The sequence below is a fragment of the Diadema antillarum genome, unplaced genomic scaffold, assembly GCF_040938485.1.
Source record: "Diadema antillarum isolate AM-2024a unplaced genomic scaffold, OU_Dant_1.0 scf00000003, whole genome shotgun sequence".
Taxonomy (NCBI): domain Eukaryota; kingdom Metazoa; phylum Echinodermata; class Echinoidea; order Diadematoida; family Diadematidae; genus Diadema; species Diadema antillarum.
In genome coordinates, this window is record NW_027270892.1 from 4,164,366 (window position 1) to 4,187,890 (window position 23,525).

At 38.0% G+C, this 23,525-nt stretch overlaps 1 protein-coding gene across 1 annotated transcript in view; it reads right to left on the bottom strand.

The window, feature by feature from the left end:
* Positions 1-220: 220 nt before the first annotated feature.
* Positions 221-23,525, bottom strand: part of LOC139742614 (cell cycle checkpoint protein RAD17-like) — a 40,543-nt gene continuing 17,238 nt past the window's right edge. The window contains exons 11-15 of the mRNA XM_071653173.1: positions 22,795-22,941; positions 6,445-6,603; positions 5,580-5,700; positions 4,888-4,942; positions 221-1,948 (exon numbers count right to left, since the gene is read on the bottom strand). Coding sequence (XP_071509274.1) covers positions 1,741-1,948; positions 4,888-4,942; positions 5,580-5,700; positions 6,445-6,603; positions 22,795-22,941 — 690 coding nt within the window. The 3' untranslated portion in view covers positions 221-1,740. The remainder of the gene's footprint in view (positions 1,949-4,887; positions 4,943-5,579; positions 5,701-6,444; positions 6,604-22,794; positions 22,942-23,525) is intronic.

A 23,525-nucleotide genomic window follows, 5' to 3' on the forward strand; every position in this document is an offset into this window, starting at 1 on the left:
AGAATACCTATCTAAAGAACAGAATGCACAGAAAATGCATTCTGTTCTTTTGACAGATGAAAACTCTTCAAAAATTCTACTACTTCTTGGCCATATAACTGTTTTTAGACCTCAAAACCAACTTCTAAAGTCTATACCAAAGAAATTATACATACACACCATTCATGACTGATGACTAGCAGAATACAAGGAACTGAGAGTAGCAAACATATTAGATCAGTATTAATTTTTTCTTCCTTTTTTACTGTCATGAAATTTGTAAGTTGTCTTCCTTAAAACACCATGGCATCTCAGTCACAAGTTTGGTTTAACAAATTTGCCACACTGAGCAGGGAACCCAGCAATAATATTGCTGTGTTCCCTACTCAGTGTGGCAGAACATATTACACTTATATGTTCTGAACAACACCAACAACAACAAACACATTGCGGCAGATTTTTTTTTTTGTACCTTGTCTTCACTGTATCAAACCATACATCCCAGAGAGGAATAATTGCTCTAACAAGGGATCAATTATATCAGCAGATAAACATCTGTCGTTTTTTCGTCCATCTTGATGCACTCATCCAAATCAGTGAGAATTCCTTTCATCTGAAATATAGTCTTGTCAATTTTCATCACATTTTTCTTAAATGATTTTAAAGCATGGACTCACAGTCTGTATCTAAGATTTGACTGCAGATTATAATCACTGCAGTGAAATTCTCTGAAAAAGCTTGTCGCAACAATTATGATGGAAAACAATATAAAATACTCTTTGATTAATTTATCTGAACTGAATCTTTGTCGATAAATCCCTTGTTTACAGCAGCAATATGCCCTAAACAGCTTTCATTTGTACCAAGTTTGGTGGCATTTCACAAAAGAGTCATGATGTTACAATACTCTTCGAAAATCACATGTACCAAGGAACCGAGTAAATGGTGTCCATATCATGGAGATCTCCCATATGCTTTGGTAAAACACCCTGCAGCTTTCAAATGGACATTCAAAATTAACTAAGTATTGTGATCTAAAAGAGAGCATCAAGAGGAGAATCTAGCATATTGCTTGAATCATGTTTTACATGCAACTCTTCTTTAATGTTCTGCATTAAGAAAGACTCAGACACGGAACAGTGTTGCCGGAGCTTATGCTAACATCATCATTTGAATGTTGTTGTATTAAAGATAGCTGAACTTCCTGATATCACAGACACCCCTATGTCACAAATAAGGCATAAAATAATAAGTAATTTCTATACACAAATGAAAAATTCACTTGTGCATAACAAATACCAATGAAACCTCCCAAAGAAAGTTATTGAACATGTATTCTCTAGTGCCTAAGCACTTATCATGCTAATTGCTCTCACGGCCAAAAGCTGTAAACATTTGTTCTGTGCCAAAAATTAACACAAACAAAATAAGAACACTTCACTAGGCTCACACTAATGTGCCTAACAAAAATGGAAGACAAATAGTGTATCGAACAGACATCATCACTTTAATTTGGGTATTGCAAAGATTTTCTGGTGAGCTGCCTTGCCCACATGACAACTATTTTCTCGCATGCTGAAATGAATGTATGGGACGGGACTAAAAAAACCCAATCTCTATTCAAACCACTCACTCCATGTACATGTTGTGAAACACAAACAATGTCATGTTTTAAAGTTTTCACACAAAATCTGGAGGCTCCCCTCATAGAACAGGGAGTGAACATGTTTCTTGTCACAAAGTTGATCAAATTATATGCTTTCAGTCATCGTCATAGTCCTCGATAATGACCTCATCATCACTGTCCTCATTGGTTGCAGAGTCATCCAGGGCATCTGTGTTCTGGTTGCTTAATATCAGCTTGTGTCTGGTACTCTGCGATGAGGACACCGTGGGCTGTGAGCTGCTGAAGTCATCCTCTACACTGGTGTCATCCAGATCCCTTTCATCCAGCCTCTGAAGCCACTTCCTTCACATACAATCGTATCATGATATGCAACAGATGAACATGTGCAAGTCACTATATAAGGTTGATGATCGAGGGATACGCATATGACAACAGAATGAGTAGCGAGAAAGGGTTAGAGTGACTAATAGACGTAACCACATCTATCAAGAACATGCTTCAGAGCTACACACTGACAGATATATCCACACCACAAAACATCCTGAAACTGATGTGCAAATCTATTCTTTTCTAAATAAAGACACACACTTGTTCAAAAATTGTGGCATAAAGCAAAGACACAATTTCATGTGAATAACACAGCAAGTCACATGGCTGATGCCACAAGCAGCGTACTACTGTAGACACACTGTTGAACAAATATTTCTATTTATCCTTTGATATATCATGTATCGTTTCACTGTGGTAACAAGGCATAACATTGTTTGGCATCTCTAATACAGATTATAACATTTCACAAATATTGCAAACAGTGAACGCTTTAGTTACCATTGTCAGATCGTGTCTTGTTTGCCTTTCATGTATTATCAAAAGACATAAGAAAATCCTAAAAAAGAATGGTGATGACTACGCCATGCAGTCAACTTTCAGGCATTTGTGTCTCAAGCAATTAAGGCCAAGTAAATTTTAGTGACAACTGACTGTGACCTTTCATCTTTCACCTCTGTAATTTGAAGCCAACTATTTATTGGCTAGAATTGTACATACTTTTTCCTCTTTGCAAAAGAATGGTGACCTCTCTGTCCTCTGACTATCACTATCATTATTCATGCAATTTTTGTAAATCTATTTTTACCATGTCCTATAACTTGACATTTCTGGCTGAAGTTAAACCTGGACAAAAATATTTACTCATGTAAGTTTTTGTCATCATTGTTTCATGTAAATTACTGCCTATTAATATCCACCCTGGGAAGGGCAAAGTAGGTATTCCACGATCCCTTCTCTCCTACACTTTGGATGCAGAGGTATCCCAATATTGAGGTGCATCATAAATGAAATGTCGCTATGGCGACTGATGCCTCCGCCATAATGCATGATTCTCCCAATAGGTGTATAGTACAATGTCTTCACAATGTGTGATGACAGTTTCACATAGCTGGCAAATATTGAAATGACAGGTTTGTCAGAAATATTTTTAATGTTCACTTTCCTTGAACTGGGTTTGCTATAATTGCCTAAGAGTGCAGGTACACATATTTTTACTTGACTTCTGACCGACCTTTTTATAAGTTTATGCATTGAGTAATTCTTAAGACCATGAAGAAAGAGTGTAATTACAGTACAAAATAGATTTTTTTTTTTTTTGCATTTAAACCTGGCCTTTGACCCTTTACCTTTGACCTTTGACCTTCTGGCTGGAAATTTCCCAGATAATCTCCATTAGGTAATATATGTATATAATCAAGTTTTAAAACTAATAATGCAAGCACTGCATATACTAGTATACGAGGGAAATAGCAAAATTTTGAGGAGTTGACCTTGACCTTTGACCCCGGACTATTGACCCATGACCCCTAAGTTCCCTAGATAATCCCTGCCAATCAGTACATGCGTATGTACCAAGTTCCATGAAAATACATTGAACCATTTGCTAAGAAAAGTGAAATTGTAACATTTTCACCTAACCTTTGACCTTTTGACCTTTGACCTTATGACATGAAACTCTCTCTGGATAATCTTTACGCAGTAGTACATGTCTACACTAAGTTTCAAGAAAATATCTTTGGGCATTGCATAGATATGGGGGAAATAGCAACATTTTTAGCATTTGACCTTGACCTTTTGACCTTTGACCTGTTGCTTATGTCATTAAAATCTACTCAACTAATTGTCCCATCATACATCATCCTTGGACCAAGTTTGGTGAAAGCTGCTTCATCCAGTTTTGATTTATCACGTAAACATATAAATTTTAAGATTTGACCTTGATCTTTGACCTTTGACCTCTGTCGGATTTCCCTAAAAAACTAATCAAGTAGTTGTCCCATCATACATCATCCTCGGACAAAGTTTGGTGAAATTTGCTCGATTCAGTCTTGAGTTATCACGTAAACAAATATAATTTCATGATTTGACCTTGACCTTTGGCCGATTTCACCCAAAATCTAATCAAGTAATTGCCCCATCATACTTTATACTTGGTTTGGTACACGTTTGGTAAAATTCCAATCAATATTACTCAAGTTATCGCGTATAAAACGAATGCGGACGGATGTACGTACATACAGACGTACGGACGTACAGACATACAGTTTGTAATAATAATAATTATAATAATAATAAATCATTTATTAAGCGCAGAAACTATGTCTATATATTCTACTGCGCTTCAAGAGCTCTTAAATTCCTATGTTGCACAATGCTGCATGGGAAGTACAAGAAGAAACAAGCCCATGCTAAAACAAAAAAGTTTTCACTTTTGATTTAAAACTATTTAAAGTCTGACATTTCCGAATGTCTAATGGTAATCTATTCCACAACCTAGGGGCTGCACAAGAAAATGATCGGTCACCTAAGGTAACTTTTGTTTTGATTTGGGGTATCTGCAATATCAATCTTTCATTTGTACTGCGGAGATTATGGCTATGAGTCTGAGATTTAAAGTTCAATAATTCACTGATATAACCAGGGGCCTGACCATTCAGAGCTTTAAACCAGCATCAGTATCTTGAAATCAATTCTTTGGCGAATGGGCAGCCAGTGCAATTCCTTTAAAATGTACAGACTGTACAGACGGACAGACGACGGACAACCCGAAAACATAATGCCTCCGGCACCACTTCGTGGCGGAGGCATAATTAAAAGGTAAAAGCACTTGGATATCCCAATTGAAGACCAATACAACAACCACACACACACACACACACACACACACACATGCGCCCCTGCACACATTTCCCACAGAAAGATTACTGGTAATTGACAAGCTTAATACACACCTTTCATGCACAGAGTTTGAAAATCTTGTCACTTCCTGTAGAAAGGATATCTGACCTATATGAGACAAAAAACATACAAAGCAGCATAACTGCGATATCTTTTATTTTTTTGAGTGATTTATATGGTTCATATGCATAGTTCTGAAGTTAACTTTGAAACTTTTAAGATCAACTGACATGCTGAAGGACATTCAGCTTCGAGGTCTGTAATGCATCTCTTTCAAAAAGACAGTAAGTTTTGTCTTCTTTGTGTTTACATGATGTCCACACAAAACCTTGCAGTACTAACAGAGGGGGGAAAATATTGTGAAATTTTGCTTTGATTCAAGAATAATGTACCTGATATGTATGTGACAATAAAAAAATGCTCACACAAACTGAAAAGGTGTCCTTTTAGTCAGTTTCACAAAATACTATACCACTGTAGTTGATTGGTAGCTTTGAGGGTTGCTGGAGAAGCAGAGTGTTTTGGGTGGTTCCTTTCTTATGTGCTTAAGTGGGTGTATTGATTTTGCTGTTATTAAAGACAATCCCATGTTCACATGATGAACCAAGCCTTAAAGGTAAATGCATAATAAGTCATTATGAAAAACTATTTAGAGAGTCCCTTCAGAATGCTAAAATTCACTTTAAGTAGAATTTACTTTTGATGTGGATTTGCATTATTTCTTTGACTGAAGAATGTAACTTACCAGGATTCTTTAGTGGAGTGTTCGTCAGAGCCAAATATGGCAGTAGCTGTGTTTGAAGATCATGTGGTGTCCAACTATGACCCACAAACAAATTTCTGGCTACAGCACATCTTTCTTGATACTGAAAAGAAAGAAAGGGGTGTTATGATGTATCTTTTTCAATCACAACTTTCTTGGAATTTCCAAATTCAATGATCAGAATTGAGGCTCCTTTATGGATACTTGGTAATATTTAAATATGTCTCCTGGTACTGACATATATAGCATGTAAGAGAGCTGTACCAATGGCCTAAATCTCGAGGTAATCTTGCGATAGATGTTACAATATCCTTTCACATTCATACGAGCCTTGCCGCTAGCTAGAATCGTTCCCTGTCTGTAGGCACTTTAAATGAGTGCCACATTTTTGGATTTCTGCCAGACACTGCGATACAAAAAACCAGTGATCCATGTTTAAAGACTTCAATTCCTCACCATAGGAACAGATTTATCTTATAAATCAAATGCCACTTCTGTGAAGAAATCACTGGAAGACTCCAAAAGTTTGAGCGTGACTTAACATCATTTAGATGGGGAACTCCACAGCAGAAGATTCAAGACATATATCAACATATCAAATGTAAACAAACCACTAGGAAGTGATGTCACACAACTCAGACAATCAGACACTGGTTGAAAACATTTATTCAAGATTTTATAAAGACAATTCCAACGCTATCCATAGGCATACATGGAGCATAGTTTTCACACAATACTACCATCTCCCTTTATATTACGCAGACTTTTGCTAATGATCTTGCCCCATTCACATAAAGTTTATAACTGTAAGTTCACAAAATTATGCATTCCAGCACGATGGACATACCTTTCTAGAAACAGCAAACCATTCTGGTTTGTGGAGGGGTTTCCAGCCATGGCCACCTCCACCCCCACCATCCTTATTACACCATCTACGACTGGAGTTGTAGTGGATGAGACTTCGCACTGCCACAGATGCACTGTATTGCCTCATAGTTGTCCGATGCTTGAAAAAATGAACATTGAACAGTAGTTTGTTTGTTTCTTTGTTTTTCAAGCAGCATGACTGCTCACATGAGTGTGCTAGACTTCCAAACTGAGAACCACATTGCCCACATAAAAACCTGGCATGTCTATTTCCTAATTTAAGACTTTATTAGACACCCATCATATTCAACCTCTTCTTTGAGATGAATTCATCTAATGCCATGTCACTAACATCCCTGTCATCAATGATAGCATTGCATTACATACACTGTATACTCACTGAATGATATGCGATAGAATACAATACAATAAACATCAGAACTTACAAACTTCTATATGAACATAACCTACACCACTGAATATTTAAATATGCATGCCAAACCACCACGGATGATATCTGCCTAAATCTGATCAAATTAATCTTTGCAGACGATAGACAAAGGGTTAAAGGGTGTGTTCAGTTCTGGTTGAGGTGAGAATTTAGCTTTTAAAGTTTTGCGAGATATTCAGAAACCACTCTATGAGATGTCAAAGAGCATGCAATTCTAAGGGGTATCAAAAGTTTACTGTAAAAGTGGTTTCTTTCGCGTACAGATACATACTTTCGCGGTTTCCATCGGTGCCGACTTTTTTGCGTGTGTTTAAATTCACGGTCGGCAAAATCTGTGAATTCACAGTCGGCAAAAACTGTTTTATTTTGCACATGAAAACCCAAACTGTAATCCAATTATTATTTTATTTATTAAATAGAAATTAAAATTAAATGCAGGATTACCTGAAATCCCGTCTATACCTACATTGAGCGGTATCGCTGTGTGTGTGTTGACCATCAATACACTCAATGCGCGGAATGGTGTGTGCATGTGCGCAATGGCGTTGTAACAAGCGGCGAGTTCAAAAAAATTTCGCGTGATGTTAAATTCGCGGTTCAACTTCAAAGCGCGAAAATAAAACCACCGCGAAAGAAACCACTTTTACAGTATTTGATGAAAATCGGTTTTGAAATGGCCGAGATATCCAAAAACAAGGTTAGACAAAGATGCCTGTCGCCTTTTATTATTATCACTTTTTTAAATATCTCAGCCATTTGAAAACCAATTTTCATCAAATAAACGTTAAATCCTTCTTAAAATTACATGCGCTTTCATATTTCATAAGAGGTTTCTCATTATCTCACTTAGGAATGTTCAAAACATGAATCCCCACCTCAACCAGTACTGTACAGTACCTTTAACCTATCCTCACAGGGATGAGGCCAAATGGGACCACCCATGGGACTCTTATGGACAATTGTCATCTTTTCCCTAAATGGTGCACTACTTGATCAGGTGTTTGTTGTTGTTGTTGCTTTTGAAATGTTACATTCATTATGATATAAGTGCTTGAGATTATTGTGGCATTGCATTGAGGCACTACTTCCAGCTGCAAAGCGGGGACACACAAAGAACTTGAAGAGGATAGTATGCCATCACCCTTTGATACTACTGCTCTCAAGATCATGATAAAGCCACGTAGGGTGCATTTATCAACTCACTTCTGGCACAGAACTAAGGTTTCCAAACAACTTTCAAGGAGTTTTGGGCAGTTGATAAAAGCAAAGCTGTTTTGATTATGGGGTTAGAAACACATTTCTGAAATGCCAAAAAGTGCAATAGAAAATGTGTTTGAGCCAGAAACATGTTTCTGTAGAGTTGATAACTGCAAAGTTGTTTTGAAACACGTTCATAGCTTGGACCTACCCATGCCAACCACTGCCAACTACACATCTTGGCTCCTAGAAGTCAAACTGCACAGTGGAGATGCACAGTGACAAGGCTTTCTAAGTGACTCATGACAGAGTTGATAAATGCAACAACTTGAAAAACACAATCCAAATTGCGTTTGCCAACATGGGTATTGAAACACTTTTGGGAAATTTGATAAATGCAGCCTGAGATCAATGGGTGTGGGTGGATTTTTCCTAAACTAGTTTATATCATATCTGGCAGACCGTACTACGCGTACCGGTAAATGTGTGAAGATTGGTGATTTCACTGCAGAGCAATCTGGAGTTAAGCTTGGTACACCCAAGGGTTATGTTGGTGGGCCACTTCTCTTTTTCACATACTTACACCTGATTGGAAAACTCTTGAAGATGCATTGTATTTACAACTACTGTCTCACAGATGACATTCAAATTCATGTTTCTACCAAACCTTCGATTCCACCAGGAATAGATAATTTTGAGTAATGTTTAGATGAACTTAAACTGTGATTGACATCAAATAGTCCTAAATCAAAAGATTTAAAAAAGAAATTAATTCTTGCTACTTGGCTGAAAACAAATATTGAACACTAGAAATTACCACGATCCTGTAATGTCTTTTCAGAATCACATCCTGTTCGTACAACAGGATGTTTGTTAGGTATCAGTTGTGCAAAGTTAGGATTCATCCAAAAGTACTGTCCTGTGAATACAACCAAACTTGTTATATATGCTTTTATTTTCTCTCGTCTATATTTCACTCATTCACTGTTCTGTATCTATTCCAGGAAAGAAGTACATAAACTCCTGTGAATTCAGAATTCTGCAACTTGCCTTTAAACACTCACTAAAAATAATTGCCAGTTCTAAGGTCTCTTCATTGACTCTCAGTAGACAAAGGAATCTCCCTTGAAATCAACTCGCTGATGTAACATGCTATCTTCTGGCCTTCCCCTTATTTAAAGAGTAACTCCATCACATCATGCAAAAAACCCTGAAATCTAGACTCTTCGACAGATGCACTTTATATTTCTTGCACCAAAAGTCAAACACTCATGGGCAAAACAAGCATAATCTGTTATAGGTCTAACACTTTGGAAAGGTATTCACAAGAATCTTCGTCAAATTTCCACAACAGATGAATTAAAATCAGAACTGAAAAAAATACTAATTCAGTCTTTAATAAGCTATGCCTTCCTTGTATTTCTAAATCTTGTTTAATTGCTCCTCTCTTCCTGTGTATCATGCTATGCGTAGTTAATTGTCTGTATCATATCACCATGAGCATCAAAAGGCAGACATGTGCACTATACAAGTGGCAATCATTATTATCAATTTGAATACCTGGTAATCCCCCATCCAGACTTGCTGTACCTTTTAAAGCCAATAGGACCATCACTGCTGTGTCACCATACATGTACCTAAATACAGTATGATTTGGCAGTAAAATATCTTTATTTGTGAAAGACAATGACCGTCTTGGCCCTATGGGCATTGTCCTGAAGGCCACATGGAGGCCACCTTCACCATTTGAACCACTTTGTAGGCCACATTCCTATCTACTCCACTCCACTACTAGTACACTAAACTTCACCCTTGATACAGTGAAACACAATGCAAAACACGGCAAGTGCCATTATGTGTCTCGCCCATTCACGTACAAGAAATTGTACGCAAATGGGATATAACAGATATAAAAAAAGAGATATAAAAGGGTAAAAATTTATGGCAAAAAAAAAAGTGCCATAAAAATTTAACATTGGGCCCTTAAAGTTCGTTGACCCCTGCCTGTGACCTTTGACCTTGTGGTGACCATCCACTCACCAAGGGACAACTACCATCCAAGTTTGGTCACAAACGGACCTATGGATCAAAAGTTATGACTCATAATAGAAACGCGCCATAAAAACTTAACATTAGGCTCTAAAAGTTTGTTGACCCATGCTTGTGACCATTGACCTTGTGGTGACCATCCACTCCTCAAGGGACATCTACCATCCAAGTTTGGTCACAAACGGACCTATGGATCAAAAGTTATGACCCATAAAAGAAACGCGCCATAAAAACTTAACATTGGGCTCTAAAAGTTTGTTGACCCCTGCTTGTGACCTTTGACCTTGTGGTGATCATCCACTCCCCAAGGGACATCTACCATCCAAGTTTGGTCACAAACAGACCTATGGATCAAAAGTTGTGACCCATACAGGGGAAACTCGGTATAACGAACACTGCTATAACGAGATATCGGTTATAACGAGGAAATTTTCTCGGTCCCAAATTTCCTTCCACACAAGTCTATGTAAAATGCTACTCTTATAGCGAGATCGGCTATAACGAAATAACTGCTATAACGAGATAAATTTTGTGACTTCCAAACAAAGAAAAACATAGTAAATCAAACCTGCTATAGCGAGGTAAAGCAAAATGCCTTCGGTAAAGCTTTACTTCGCCTGTGCTATCATCTTCTGAGATTGTAAAGCTTGATGCGCCAAAAACTGTCTTGTACACACATAATCATTTTCTTCAATGCACTCCAGCTAGCACTGCATGTTGTACGTGTGAAGTGTGTGTGTGTGCACGCACACTGATACATGCAGAAAATGTGGTGGGACGGCCATATGTATACATGACATCATCATGACGTTTAGCAGGTGTGAGGCAATCTGATGCTGTGATTGGCCTTCTACTTAGGGAATTCCCCGTCTTCACACACACGCAGTCATAATGTACATACAGAATGTGTCACAAACACACACAGCATTGTGCAGACCATATTCAAGCTTTCCACACAACACACACCCATACGATAACCACATACCAATCCACAGACGATCTTGATACAATCGCAAGCTGTATAAATTCACAAATTCAAACATCTACAATTAATGAGAAACACATTCTTGATCACACATTGATATTGGATTTCCTTGGCAAAAACATCTTCTTACCCATAAAGGTGAGTAATTCCCTCACACACAATACCAAGTTTTCAGTATTGATTGAAATATGATGGGTAGTCCCACATGTGCAAATTAATGTCATTATTTTATGCCTTCTTTTATGCCTACTGATATAACGAGATATCGGCTATAACGAGGAAAATGACTCGGTCCCGACCATCTCGTTATATCGAGTTTCCACTGTAATAGAAATGCGCCATAAAAACTTAACATTGGGCTTTAAAAGTTCATTGACCCCTGCCTGTGAGCTTTGACCAATAGGTGACCTTCATACTGTAAAACGAGAAATTTTCGCGTGCATTTTAATTTCGCGAATTTCGCGAGCGCCAAAATTCGCGAAATTAAAATGCACGCGAAAGTTTTTGCCCACACTACATGCATTGAACACCAGTGGCAATTCGCAAAAATTTCATGCCACGAAAAGGGCTGTCAGCTCCAATTCGCGAAAATTTCATGCCGCGAATATATCATGTTTTACAGTATACTGCAAAACGAGAAATGTTCGCGTGCATTTTAATTTCACGAATTTCGCGAGCGCCAAGATTCGCGAAATTAAAATGCACGCGAAATTTCTTGCCGCGAAAAAGGCCGTCGGCTCCAATTCGCGAAAATTTCGTGCCGCGAATATATCATGTTTTACAGTATGGCAAAATGTGAAACTTTGTATGACCCCTCTTCCCTCAAAGTTTGATTGCAATTGAAGCCCAGAGTAAAGAGTTATTAAAGTTTTTGTAGCGTTACGGACAGACGACGGACAGACGGACGGACGGACGGACGGACAGACGCCGCAGGCGATCCCTTAAGGGCCGTTCACATTGGAGCGGTTTTGCGGCAGCGGCAGCGGCGGCGGCGTGCCGCAAAAATCCCTCGCGTGTTGTTCATGTACAACCGTTCACACTGGAGCGGTAGCGGTGATTTTTCAGAGCGGCAACCGCAAGCGGTTTTCTCGAATCGCTCCGCAGAGCGATTTTTCTAGTCTGCCGCTGCGGCGAGGTTGCTATTGACCAATCATAATAGAGTACAGTTCGTGACGTTATTATGTGGGTGGGGTCATAAACTTTAGCTTGAAAAAGAGTCTCGCGAAGGTGCAACACGTCGGTCGAAGAGCGGAACGAAGACGTCCAGAAAAGACAACTTTTGTACAATAAACTCAGTTATGTTCACAAAAACACTCCTAAGGAAAATATCGAATTGGAGACCATTGGTGATGAAATCGGGCTAAATGGTAAGTTGCTCATTTGGTTTTCTCAAGGTTTTGCCATTTGTTTCGACCCTTGACAGCGGTCACTCTCTTGCAGAGGCTTCATTGCAGATTGTAACTTTCCACGTATTTTGCCATAGACGCAGACTCGCCAGCGAAAGAGAGCAGTCTATCAATATCACAGTCCCATATACGCGTATCTATGTCTAGAGTATTCTGCCAACGTGGTACTGAAGCCTTGAAGTCTAGAGTAGATCTAGAACTACTAGGTCCAGTAGGAGCACTCCTACTATCCGACTAGTCCCACACCTACTAATGACCAGTAATGTATGGGTCCATAGATGGGAAGGGCTTCTCATATGATAAATGGACCACAATATGGTCGATTGTATACTGGTAGGCAGGCGGTAGGGCCTGGCCCTAACTAACAATAACATCCTCATTAAAAAAAAAAAAAAGTTACGTAGGCAGGTGTATACAACATATTCAACGTTACAATATGCTTCTTATTACGCTAGTAGACTAGACACTCTAACGTGAGATATATTTGATATCATAGAGTATTTTTGAATTATTTCTAACAACTGTTGATAAAATTAAAATAATGTAGGCCCTGCCTAGAGGGAAAATTTTTTTGAATTAGAAAGTAATTCATAAGTAAAAATTTGGCGTTAATTAGAGCTAATACGGGGAAAAAATGGTCAAAATAAATTCAAATAAAAACAACAGAAACACCTAGCCTCTAGGCCTGATACTGTTATTGTTAACGTTAGACACAGTTCTAGACTCTAGTCTAAAGTTTCTAGACCTAATGTGCATTAAGCCCTTAAGGTATGTTCTGGGCATTGACTCTGCCTCTATACAGGCCTAGATCTAGGTCATGTACTATTTACTAAGGTGTTTTTGTGCTGCCATACTGCAACCGCACTGGTATAAATGCATACACATAACCACAACTTTGTCCATTGGCATTGGTATGACAAAGACAATCTACGGTACTTGAATTTCAGGGATGCCAAGTTCAAAAAAATTTTATGAGTGAGATTTTCATGACTCGGCATCTCGGCATGCGAATGTGTGGGCGAGCGAGGGTAGGAGGGGTTTTCCCCCCTGTGGCCTCCCACGGTAGGGAGCTTTTTCAATTTTAGCTCTTAATGGTGCGATCAGGTGCATACTTAGGTGACTATTTTTTACTTATTTTGAAAGACAAAAGGGAAATATACCTTCATTTGCAACTATCACTTTCATCTTTTGAGCTATACTCATTATTATAGGCCCAAGTTGCAGACTTCGCCCGATGCGTGAGAAAAATCGGTGCCATGCGTGAGATCGTGAGATTGCCCCGAAATGCTTGAGTCTCACGCAGAATGCGTGAGACTTGGTAGCTCTGGAATTTACTTGCGTTCAGTCTCGCATCATCAGACAGGCAGTGAAGTAGGACTGATTTGTCTTGTTAGAAAGTGAATCAAATCCTCTCATGAGTCTCAGGCTGAGTCTGACCAAGTTAAGGGTAATGTTTTAAAATCACTTTAACTGTAACTGTACTGTAGCTGGTAAGCATGTGCATTATCTTGTCTTGCCTTTCCAAAGATGCCCACATTTCCCACAATCAATAGACTTGGACGGTTTCTTCAATGTATGGTAAGGGTACCAGCTATCGGCAGGGTACATCGACACCCTGCGTATCATGGCTGTTTGTAGAACAAAAAGGTATGCATGGGATTAAGTGCCATTTTATAGCTATGAAAACAGTAACAAAGAAATGAAAATCAAGCCAACAAAACAAACTAAACATATTTCAATTACACATCCACACAGTAACAACACATGACTATGAAATTCACATGTATTACCTACGGAGGGAAGGGGTGCAGATCATGAGGTACCCTTTTTCAGCCACGCGAAGAAAATGCATCGCACGTACTAAAATTGCATAATTTTACAACAGAGATTTGGAATCAACAGAACGGTCACAAGATTTGAAACTGCAGTATTTACAGCTTATTTGAGGAAAAACTTTGGTGAATTTGTTTTATACTTTTGGAATAAATGAGCTGCAAATTCATAGGGTGCCGATAGGTGGTACCCTCATTCATACAATTTAAATGCTAGTGATGCAGTGGTTGGTTAATTGCTGACCCTTGACATATTGTATCAAGGGTTGAAGCAGCCATTACTTCTGGGAGGCTGTGCCAGTCCTTTGTGTTCCTCGGTAGGAAAGATGACTCTCTGTATTGTGTTCTGCAGGTAATTCAGTGCGTTAATTCATGTTGGTAGCAATACCAAATGTCTATTTTCATGAATAGTTTCATGAAGCACTTGGCATTTTAGTAGCACTTACACTGTACTGCAAAATGAGCAATTTAAGAGCAAAAAACAGATATCAAAAGTTCAGGCAATCAATTCCTGCTGTGGTGTTGGTTATGGGAGTGAAGGGCTAAGGTGCTTTTTAAAAGAGACCTGTTTATATTACATTTTCTTTGTGCTGAGTAAAAAGTTCCCCCATTCATGTAAGGAAATAACGTTATAATGCATTGTACATGTATAACACATCATTTGTATAACACCTCACTTGTATGAATATTATTTACCCTCAGGTAAACAGTGATTGAATCTGCTTCCCTCCTATTCAGCGAATGCAGAAAGACCATGCAAAGGAGGCTGCATCCCTGACCAGGCTTTGATGCAAGCTCACTCATTGACTGGAAAGCTGTGAGTTTCAGCTTTCAGGATTTACTGAAAGTGCATTATGCAAAAGATTGACATTCTAGGTACATTTATACCATAACCATTGTTCAGAACTTGACCTTACTCCTGTGGGAGGAAAAAACAACAACTTTATTTTGGAAGTGGTGGTACATGTATTGTACCGTACCTGATAATTCTAATGACAACACAGGTACATTATTTTGTATGTCACCTAGAACTAAAGAGTTAACTTAAATTAAGAGTGAAATTTCTGTGAAGGCACATCTTTTAATCTTTACCCTGCCCCTTCATTCAAGGAAATGTACATGTATGTAGATTCTTCTCTTTCTTTATAATGTATATGGCAACATCCCATACATTTGACAGGTATGACAATATGCAGCATGCACCAATCAATCATTTTAATAGTGTATATTATAGTGTACCATAGGTGCCTAGGTCTAGTAATTGGCCCATACCAATTTAATCAGTTTCGGAGGACACGAAAATGCATGTCAAATATAACTTTGAATGTAAAATTGTCTGTCACTTTTATTTTATTTTATTTTTTTTTTTGGGGGGGGGGGTTGGTCCAAAAAAAAATTGACTTAAGACGAAGTTACACTTCTTTGCAAAGACAGTTCTGGTTTGTAATTAAGCTAGACATGGGAAAAAACAAACAAGCAAACAAATAGCACCATGAAAGCCAGAATTGTGTGAATTGTTCTGTTGTGATCTGTAGCTTTCTTATAGGCCTGTACTACCTCCCCATTCCCTTCTGAAACAATTTTGTCCCCTGTTTCCAGATATCATGTTTGAGTCACTCCTGCATGTGCATAGTAGATCTTCAGCTTTAAAGAATGACCTTCTGATCTTGGTCACTCTTGCTCCTAGTTTGCTGGAGTTGCTAGTAAATATATGGTACAAAATTACTGGAAATATCATGTGTATAAAGGCATAAGAAAATAGTGCACATCAATATGTCTTCAATTTTTTTACACTGTTTCCATATATGCCTGCCTTTTTCGTTCTTCCAGGAAGGACTGTTTTAACTACTCATATGTGGTCGACACAGAACATCCACAGTCACAGCCCTTCATCCTTCTTATTGGAGAAAGCAAATTATACCCTCTTCAGGTACATGTATCTGCAGTTGTGGAGCACAGGGCATAGTCCTCAAGGCATTGTGGGTGCAGCTGATCTTGTCTTCAAGTTGATCTTCGTTCTAAATCGCAACTACTGGCCACATTGCATGGCAGTGAGACCATTTTAAAAGGGACTCCTGTACAAACAAGGAGGATTTGAAACTTTGGCATCCATCCCTTATTTTCTAAATTTGCCGAGTCAACCATAATGCAACCATTTATTTATCATCTCCACCCTTCCCGTATCAAGTCTGCATAATAAAACAGCATTTGCTTGAGAAGTACATACAATGTTATAGGGAAATAGGCATTGACCCATTCATTGTGATCTCCTCATAACAGTGACCATGTTATTTCACAAGCCATTTGCCATTTGGATATTGTTGTATTTTGACTATACACCTGTACCATAAGGTACCTTTATATTGATACTATTAGTGGTTAATGCTTCTTTGAAACATGTACATGTATTCACTTTTCAAGGAGTTAGTTTTACTTATGATAATGTAGACAAGTATCGAATATGTGAAAAGCTGCTAATTCCATTATTACACACCACGCCCACACATAGTGTGTACAAGTTGACAAGGGATGTATAGAGTGAGCTCACCAAACTGTGACATTGCCATGGAGACTACCATAGACCTCACCTGGCCTAAATATCTGTCAACAGTATTGTTGCTAACCATGCTTGCACCTGGTTCCAACCCAAGTTACAACAACTCTCTTGCTTTTTCAGGAGTTGACCTAGAACTTGGCATATGTGGCCACTATTACAGGTAAATGTATGTAATTAATGTGTTGCCATGGTAATGAAAAAAAAAATCTATAGAAAATCTAACCAGGATATTGTGGATCAAACTACTTTCAGTCTTTATAATGTGAATGGTAATTTGAAAACACAAGATATAATTGTCTTCAACTGGCGTCATTCATGTATCACTTGAGTAGTGAAGATGTACCCCACGCAATTTCATCTATGTTCGTAAGAAGTGATCAAGTTCTTCATGATTATCATACAAGGCAGGCTAGTGTGTATCACTTCGCAGTTAGAACTCGACTCAGGAGAAATGTGATAGCATAATACATGTACAGGTCCACAACACAAGAATTCTTTGCATTGCTCCCAGGTAGGCCAGTAGTCAACATACTATTCAAAAATGTGATGAAATTCCACCTTTTCACTATGTACCTACATAGTACCTGTCACATGTGTGTATTTGACTTTGGAGTATGGATGTAATATTGCATTATGCTGCATGGCAATGAGTAAAATGATTAGCAGTAGACCAAGCACTTTATAGTGTACCTGAAGCATGTTACTACAGATTTTTGAAAGCTTCAAGTTTATCTTGAAACCCAAATCTATGAATGTTGACATGGCATCGAATATTATTTTCATTACATGTATAATCTTGAATACTCAGTTTGTACCTTCCTTGCATTTAGTTAGTATTTGATGTCAGACAACTCATAGCAGGTCATTGCATTGGATATGCGTAATATGTTGCTATTCTGTTTGCTACTTGATTTTGTTATCTGACTAGCTAAATTGAACCATGTAAGCACCTAGGTGCCCATTTTTGTTGTATTTCTTTGCTTATCCTGATTTTCTTGTGTTTGTGTTTGTAACTTCAATACATGTCCATATCATTGTAAATCTCAAGCCTCATCCACCCCTATGTATCCGCTCTTTCTTGCTCACTTCATTTGATGAACTCTGTACTGCTCTTTTATCTCAATCCTATTCTCTATGTACATGCGTATCCGAGCAATTGCCCCAGAGGGCAATTACCCCCTGGCTAAATACTGGTTAGTGGTAAGGTTAGAGTAAAGATTAGGGTTAGGATTAGGTCAAGGGTTAGGAGTTTGGGTTAGGGTTAGGATTAGGTTCAGGATTAGGATTAGAACCACGGGAAGGGTCCGGAGTAATTGCCCAGTTGGTAATTGCCCTAGACCCATGTACATGTAATACAAGTACTTTTTGTTTCTTATTATACTTAGAAAGATTGGTCCTTATGAGGTTTGAAAGTGAAATGTAAACAACTGATTTGTTTTATGTTGTTAAGTATGCATTTCTGCTAGGAATTTGCACTGAATTAAATCTTCTTCTTTTTTCATATGTAATAGATGAGAATAATATGCTTATAGAAAATTGGTCCAAGATACAAATTACATTGGTGTTAATTATCATACATGTACTTCAATCATTCATAAAATCCAGTACCATACTACCATTACTGTATTGTTTTGACAACTCATGTCTGTCCATTCAGATTTACAAAGTTGCTCATTCAGTGTCAGATCTTGTGAATTTTCATTTTACATGTGAATGTGTTATATTACTTCCCTTCGCAAGTGTTAACAGTATATGTATACACTGTACTTTATTTCTGCAACAGACTGCCATATTAGATCACGTCAAATGAGATTGCATGTTGGAACAATTGTCCTGAATTAGTGTCTCAAGTGCTAAATTTGACATGTGTGGTTTGTATTAGTGTGTGTACATTGTTTGATGTGTATTTCGAGTGACGTTTGTCATTTACCGACATAAGTTGGTTAAAATTCCTGTTAACTAATGTTTTCATTCGGTGGTTAAATTTCGAAGAAAAGATTTAGTGTAATTACTCAAAACTTGCTTAAGATAAAACCGACCTCAGTTGGCTTTTGGTAATCACTTTACCCAACAGTTGTGTGGTTCACTTGGAAATAGACTGTCTGTTAAAATGCTATCCAGATTTCTGAAAGCGTAGATTTGATGGTGTAATGCAGATGTATGAATTTGACATCCAAACTGACATCGTGTGTGTGTGTGTGTGTGTGTGTGTGTGTGTGTGTGTAGTTTTTGTTTTTGTTTGTTTGTTTTTTCTCAGAGGATGCAAAACTCTCATTAATTTCTTCCCATGCATAATATAAAACACATGTTGCGGAGAGTGAAAATGCTCTTGTTTTTCCATAGCTGGGAGTACAGTATGTGGGTGAGTTTATTATGGGCCGTTTGTGGATTACATTATACTCTACATACGTAGATCTAGTAGGTTTGAGTAGGAGAGTGAATGGTAGGCATATTCTCTAAATCATCCCCTCACCTTTGTAACTACACTTCCAAAAAGAGCATGAACTGACATAAATCAAATCAAACATTAACATTTCATCCGTATAGAGTTCATCGGTAATAATGATGATAATAATAATACAGTATACATTTAATGTGCCAATTCCACATGACTAACGTGCTCAAGGCGCAGTAGGAAAAGTGAGTTATGAAGTACAAAAGTCATTACACAAACATGCACATGAAAATGAATGACACAATCATGATGATCTAAAAAAAAAAAAAAAAAAAAAAAAAAAATATATATATATATATATATATATATATATATATATATTTCATAATACCGGTATACTATTCTATTGTAAAAGATTGGAATGACAAGTAAAGAAGTATGTTGCTGGTTTTTTTTTAAGAGCTCATCTTTCATACAGTTGACTACTTTACTGACACCAGAAAAAAGAAATACAGTTACTAGTCATTTTTCTGCTGACTAATTTTGTAAAAAGAAAAAACAAACAAAAAAAACAAACAAACAATAAAACAAGAACAAGGAAAATGTGACATTCGCAGATCATATTTGAGATATTGAGGTGTTGGATGTACACAGTTTATGTACCGCCTTCTCAGTATATATGGCAGTGGTCCGATCAGTGGCGTATCTAGGGGGGGGGCAAGGGGGGCACGTGCCCCGGGCGCCACTCCTTGGGGGCGCAAAAAACGAAAAAAAAAGCGAAGAAAAGAAGGGGAAAAAAGAAAAAAAAGGAAGAAGAAGAAGAAGAAGAAAAGAAAAAGAAGAAGAAGAAGAAAAAAAAAAACTCGCCCGGAGGGGGGGGGGGGGGGGGGGGGGAGGGAGAATGGTGGGGGGGGGCAGAAAACCAAATCAAACCAGATAAAAACAAAACATGATGATGACGCGGACAAAATGACAATGTTTATTGTGTTCACACAAGAATTTCTATGTTCCGTAAGCTGAAATACAAAAATTTTCGGCGCGCTCGCTGCGCTCGCTCGCCAAATATATATAAAAAAGAAGGTAAGAACAAAACTTGATGACGCGGACAAAATGTCAATGTCTATTGTGTTCACACATGTCATTTAATATTTAGCAGGCAAAATGTTTCACTGAGCAGCGGCTGCAATTTCTTTCGTTCTGAAGCGATCGCCAATTGGATCAAAAGGCGCCAACGGTTTAAAACGTACGGGGGGGGGGGGGGGGGGGGCCCAAAAAAACCCCAAATCAAACAAGATAAGAACAAAACGCAATGATGACGCGGAAATATACAAATTTCGGCTCACTCGCTCGTACTATTAGAGTATTTTTTCAAGTCCTCAGTTTGGTGGTATAAATCGTTATCTATAAGGCCGTCACTATATCTTGATTAGAATTGTAAGATTTAATGAGCAAAAAATGACAAGAGTTCCATGTTTAGTAAGCTGAAATATAAAAATTTTCTGCTCGCTCGCTGCGCTCACTCGCCAAAATTTATCAAAAAAAAAAAAGGAAGAAGAAGATAAGAACAAAACGTGACGATGACGCGGACAAAATGACAATGGCTATTGTGTTCACACATGTCATTTGATATTTAGCAGGCAAGATGTTTCACTGAGCAGCGGCTGCAATTTCTTTCGTTCTGAAGGCGATCGCCGATTGGATGAAAAGAGGACGCCAACGGTTTCGAACATACGGGGGGGGGGGGGGGGCGCAAAAAAAAACAAATCAAAAAAGATAAGAACAAAACGTAATGATGACGCGGAAATATACAAATTTTGGCTTCAGTTTGTTGGTATAAATCGTTATCTATAAGGTCGTCACTATATCCAGATTAGAATTGTAAGATTTAATAAGCAAAAAATGACAAGAATTCCATGTTTTGTAAGCTGAAATACAAAAATTTTCGGCTCGCTCGCCAAAATTTATATATATATATATATATATATATATATATATATAAGAGAGATAAGAACAAAACGTGATGATGACGCGGAAATATACAAATTTCGGCTCACTCGCGCGCACTAATTTAGAGGGTTTTTTAAAGTCCTCAGTTTGTTGGTATAAATCGTTATCTATAAGGCCGTCACTATATCTTGATTAGATTTAATAAGCAAAAAATGACAAGAATTACATGTTTTGTAAGCTGAAATACAAAAATTTTCGGCTCGCTCGCTGCGCTCGCTCGCCAATATATATATATATATATATATATATATATATAAGAGAGATAAGAACAAAACGTGATGATGACGCAGAAATATACAAATTTCGGCTCACTCGCGCGCACTAATTTAGAGTATTTTTTTAAAGTCCTCAGTTTGTTGGTATAAATCGTTATCTATAAGGCCGTCACTATATCTTGATTAGAATTGTAAGATTTGATAAGCAAAAAATGGCAAGAATTCCATGTTTTGTAAGCTGAAATACAAAAATTTTCGGCTCGCTCGCTGCGCTCGCTCGCCAAAATTTATCAAAATTCGCTACATTTAAATCACCCTCAAAAGACCCCTTTTAAGTGCTTGAAAAAGAGCATGTCATGTAGACTTTGTTTAAAGTCCCTACCGGGATGGGGTTGGGGTTGAACACTTTTTCAGAAATTAGGGCCGCAATTTTCGCGCTTGCCCCGGGCGCCGTTTCCCCTAGATACGCCACTGGGTCCGATGCAATAATTTCTGCGTGCATCAGTAACACAAGACTATTTTGCAGTTTCATTGAACAGTCTGTGTTGAAAGTGTTCTTTTTTTTTAAGCAAAAAGTTGAAAAGCTGAGATTCCAGTACTGATTGTCCAATAGTCTTCTTGCATGTTACGCATCCTTGATTTCCTTTATTGTTTGTTTCGTTTTGGAAAAGTGATTTTGTAAATTCTCAGATCCATGGGGAATGTACTAAGTATTCACGGTATACATGTGCATGATAATTATGTAATTGATTACCAGTAAACTGCAGGTGCCCAAGGGCAACAATCTAATTTGCATATTACGCGCGGCAAACCGCCCCAGTGTGCACAGCGTGCCGCTGCGGCAGAGTTTAGCGGCAAACCGCCGCCGCTGCCGCTGCCGCAAAACCGCTCCAATGTGAACGGCCCTTTAGTCTCCCCTCACCTCCGGTGGGCTCGACAAAAAGTACATTGCCCAAGCGGGTTTGTAAACCGTATGTCATCAACTTCTCCATTCAGTGAATTCATGAACAGCTCTATTCATGATGATGGTACATGATAGAATACAGATAAAGAAAGAGAGAAGAGAAGAGATATAGAGTGGGCTCTGAGGGAAAACGTGTAAATGCCAACTTTGACTTGTCATTACAAGTCTGGAGTCCCCCCACCCCAAAAAAAGAAGAAGAAGAAGGAGAAAAAAACAACAACAAAAGAGCTTGTCCTCATGCGTAAGGCTACAACCACATGTATGACACTTACTGTCCATTCACATGTCAGGAAATCTGTATCACTGAGATGTCTACTCCCCTCAACCACACTGTCAAGGTCTGTGTAGAAGTCTAGGTAGTTCTGATGTAGGTACAGGATGAAGTTTTCGTTGGACATGTGAGTCCTTTCAAACAGCTCCTAGTAAAAAAATTCAAGATATATTTTGTCAGCTGTACTTACATTATAGTCTTTGAATAAATCCCTATGACGTAGAATAATAGACATGATCCAAGTCTTCTCACTGTAAAAAAAGTTTGATAAGCAATTAATAACAATTATTAACACTAAAACCAATATTTGGTGAACACAAGTAAAAGATTCTATAACTTTCTCCTTTCAAGTCAATTTTAATGACACCATTATCATCCTGTTTGTCTGATTTTACTCTACTCATTCAAGTCAACTTGAACACATTATGAAATTGCACTTAAAAAATGAAAAATCAATCTAAGCTGATCCATAATCAATCCATGATAACTATGTTAAAAAGAATTGTTCCCTGCTCATTTTTGTACCTAAAAGAAATTCATGTATTCGTGATGAGCATTTTTACAGCCACTAAACACTAGACTTACATAAATTTCCACATTTACTGCAAGCTATTTCAATAGCTTTCATCCAAACTTAAAACATTTGATATGACACTTCCTTTTTTGTAGGGTACTATAAGAAGGTGTAATTTTGGAATGCATTTGTTCTACCTGAAATAATCAACTTTGTAC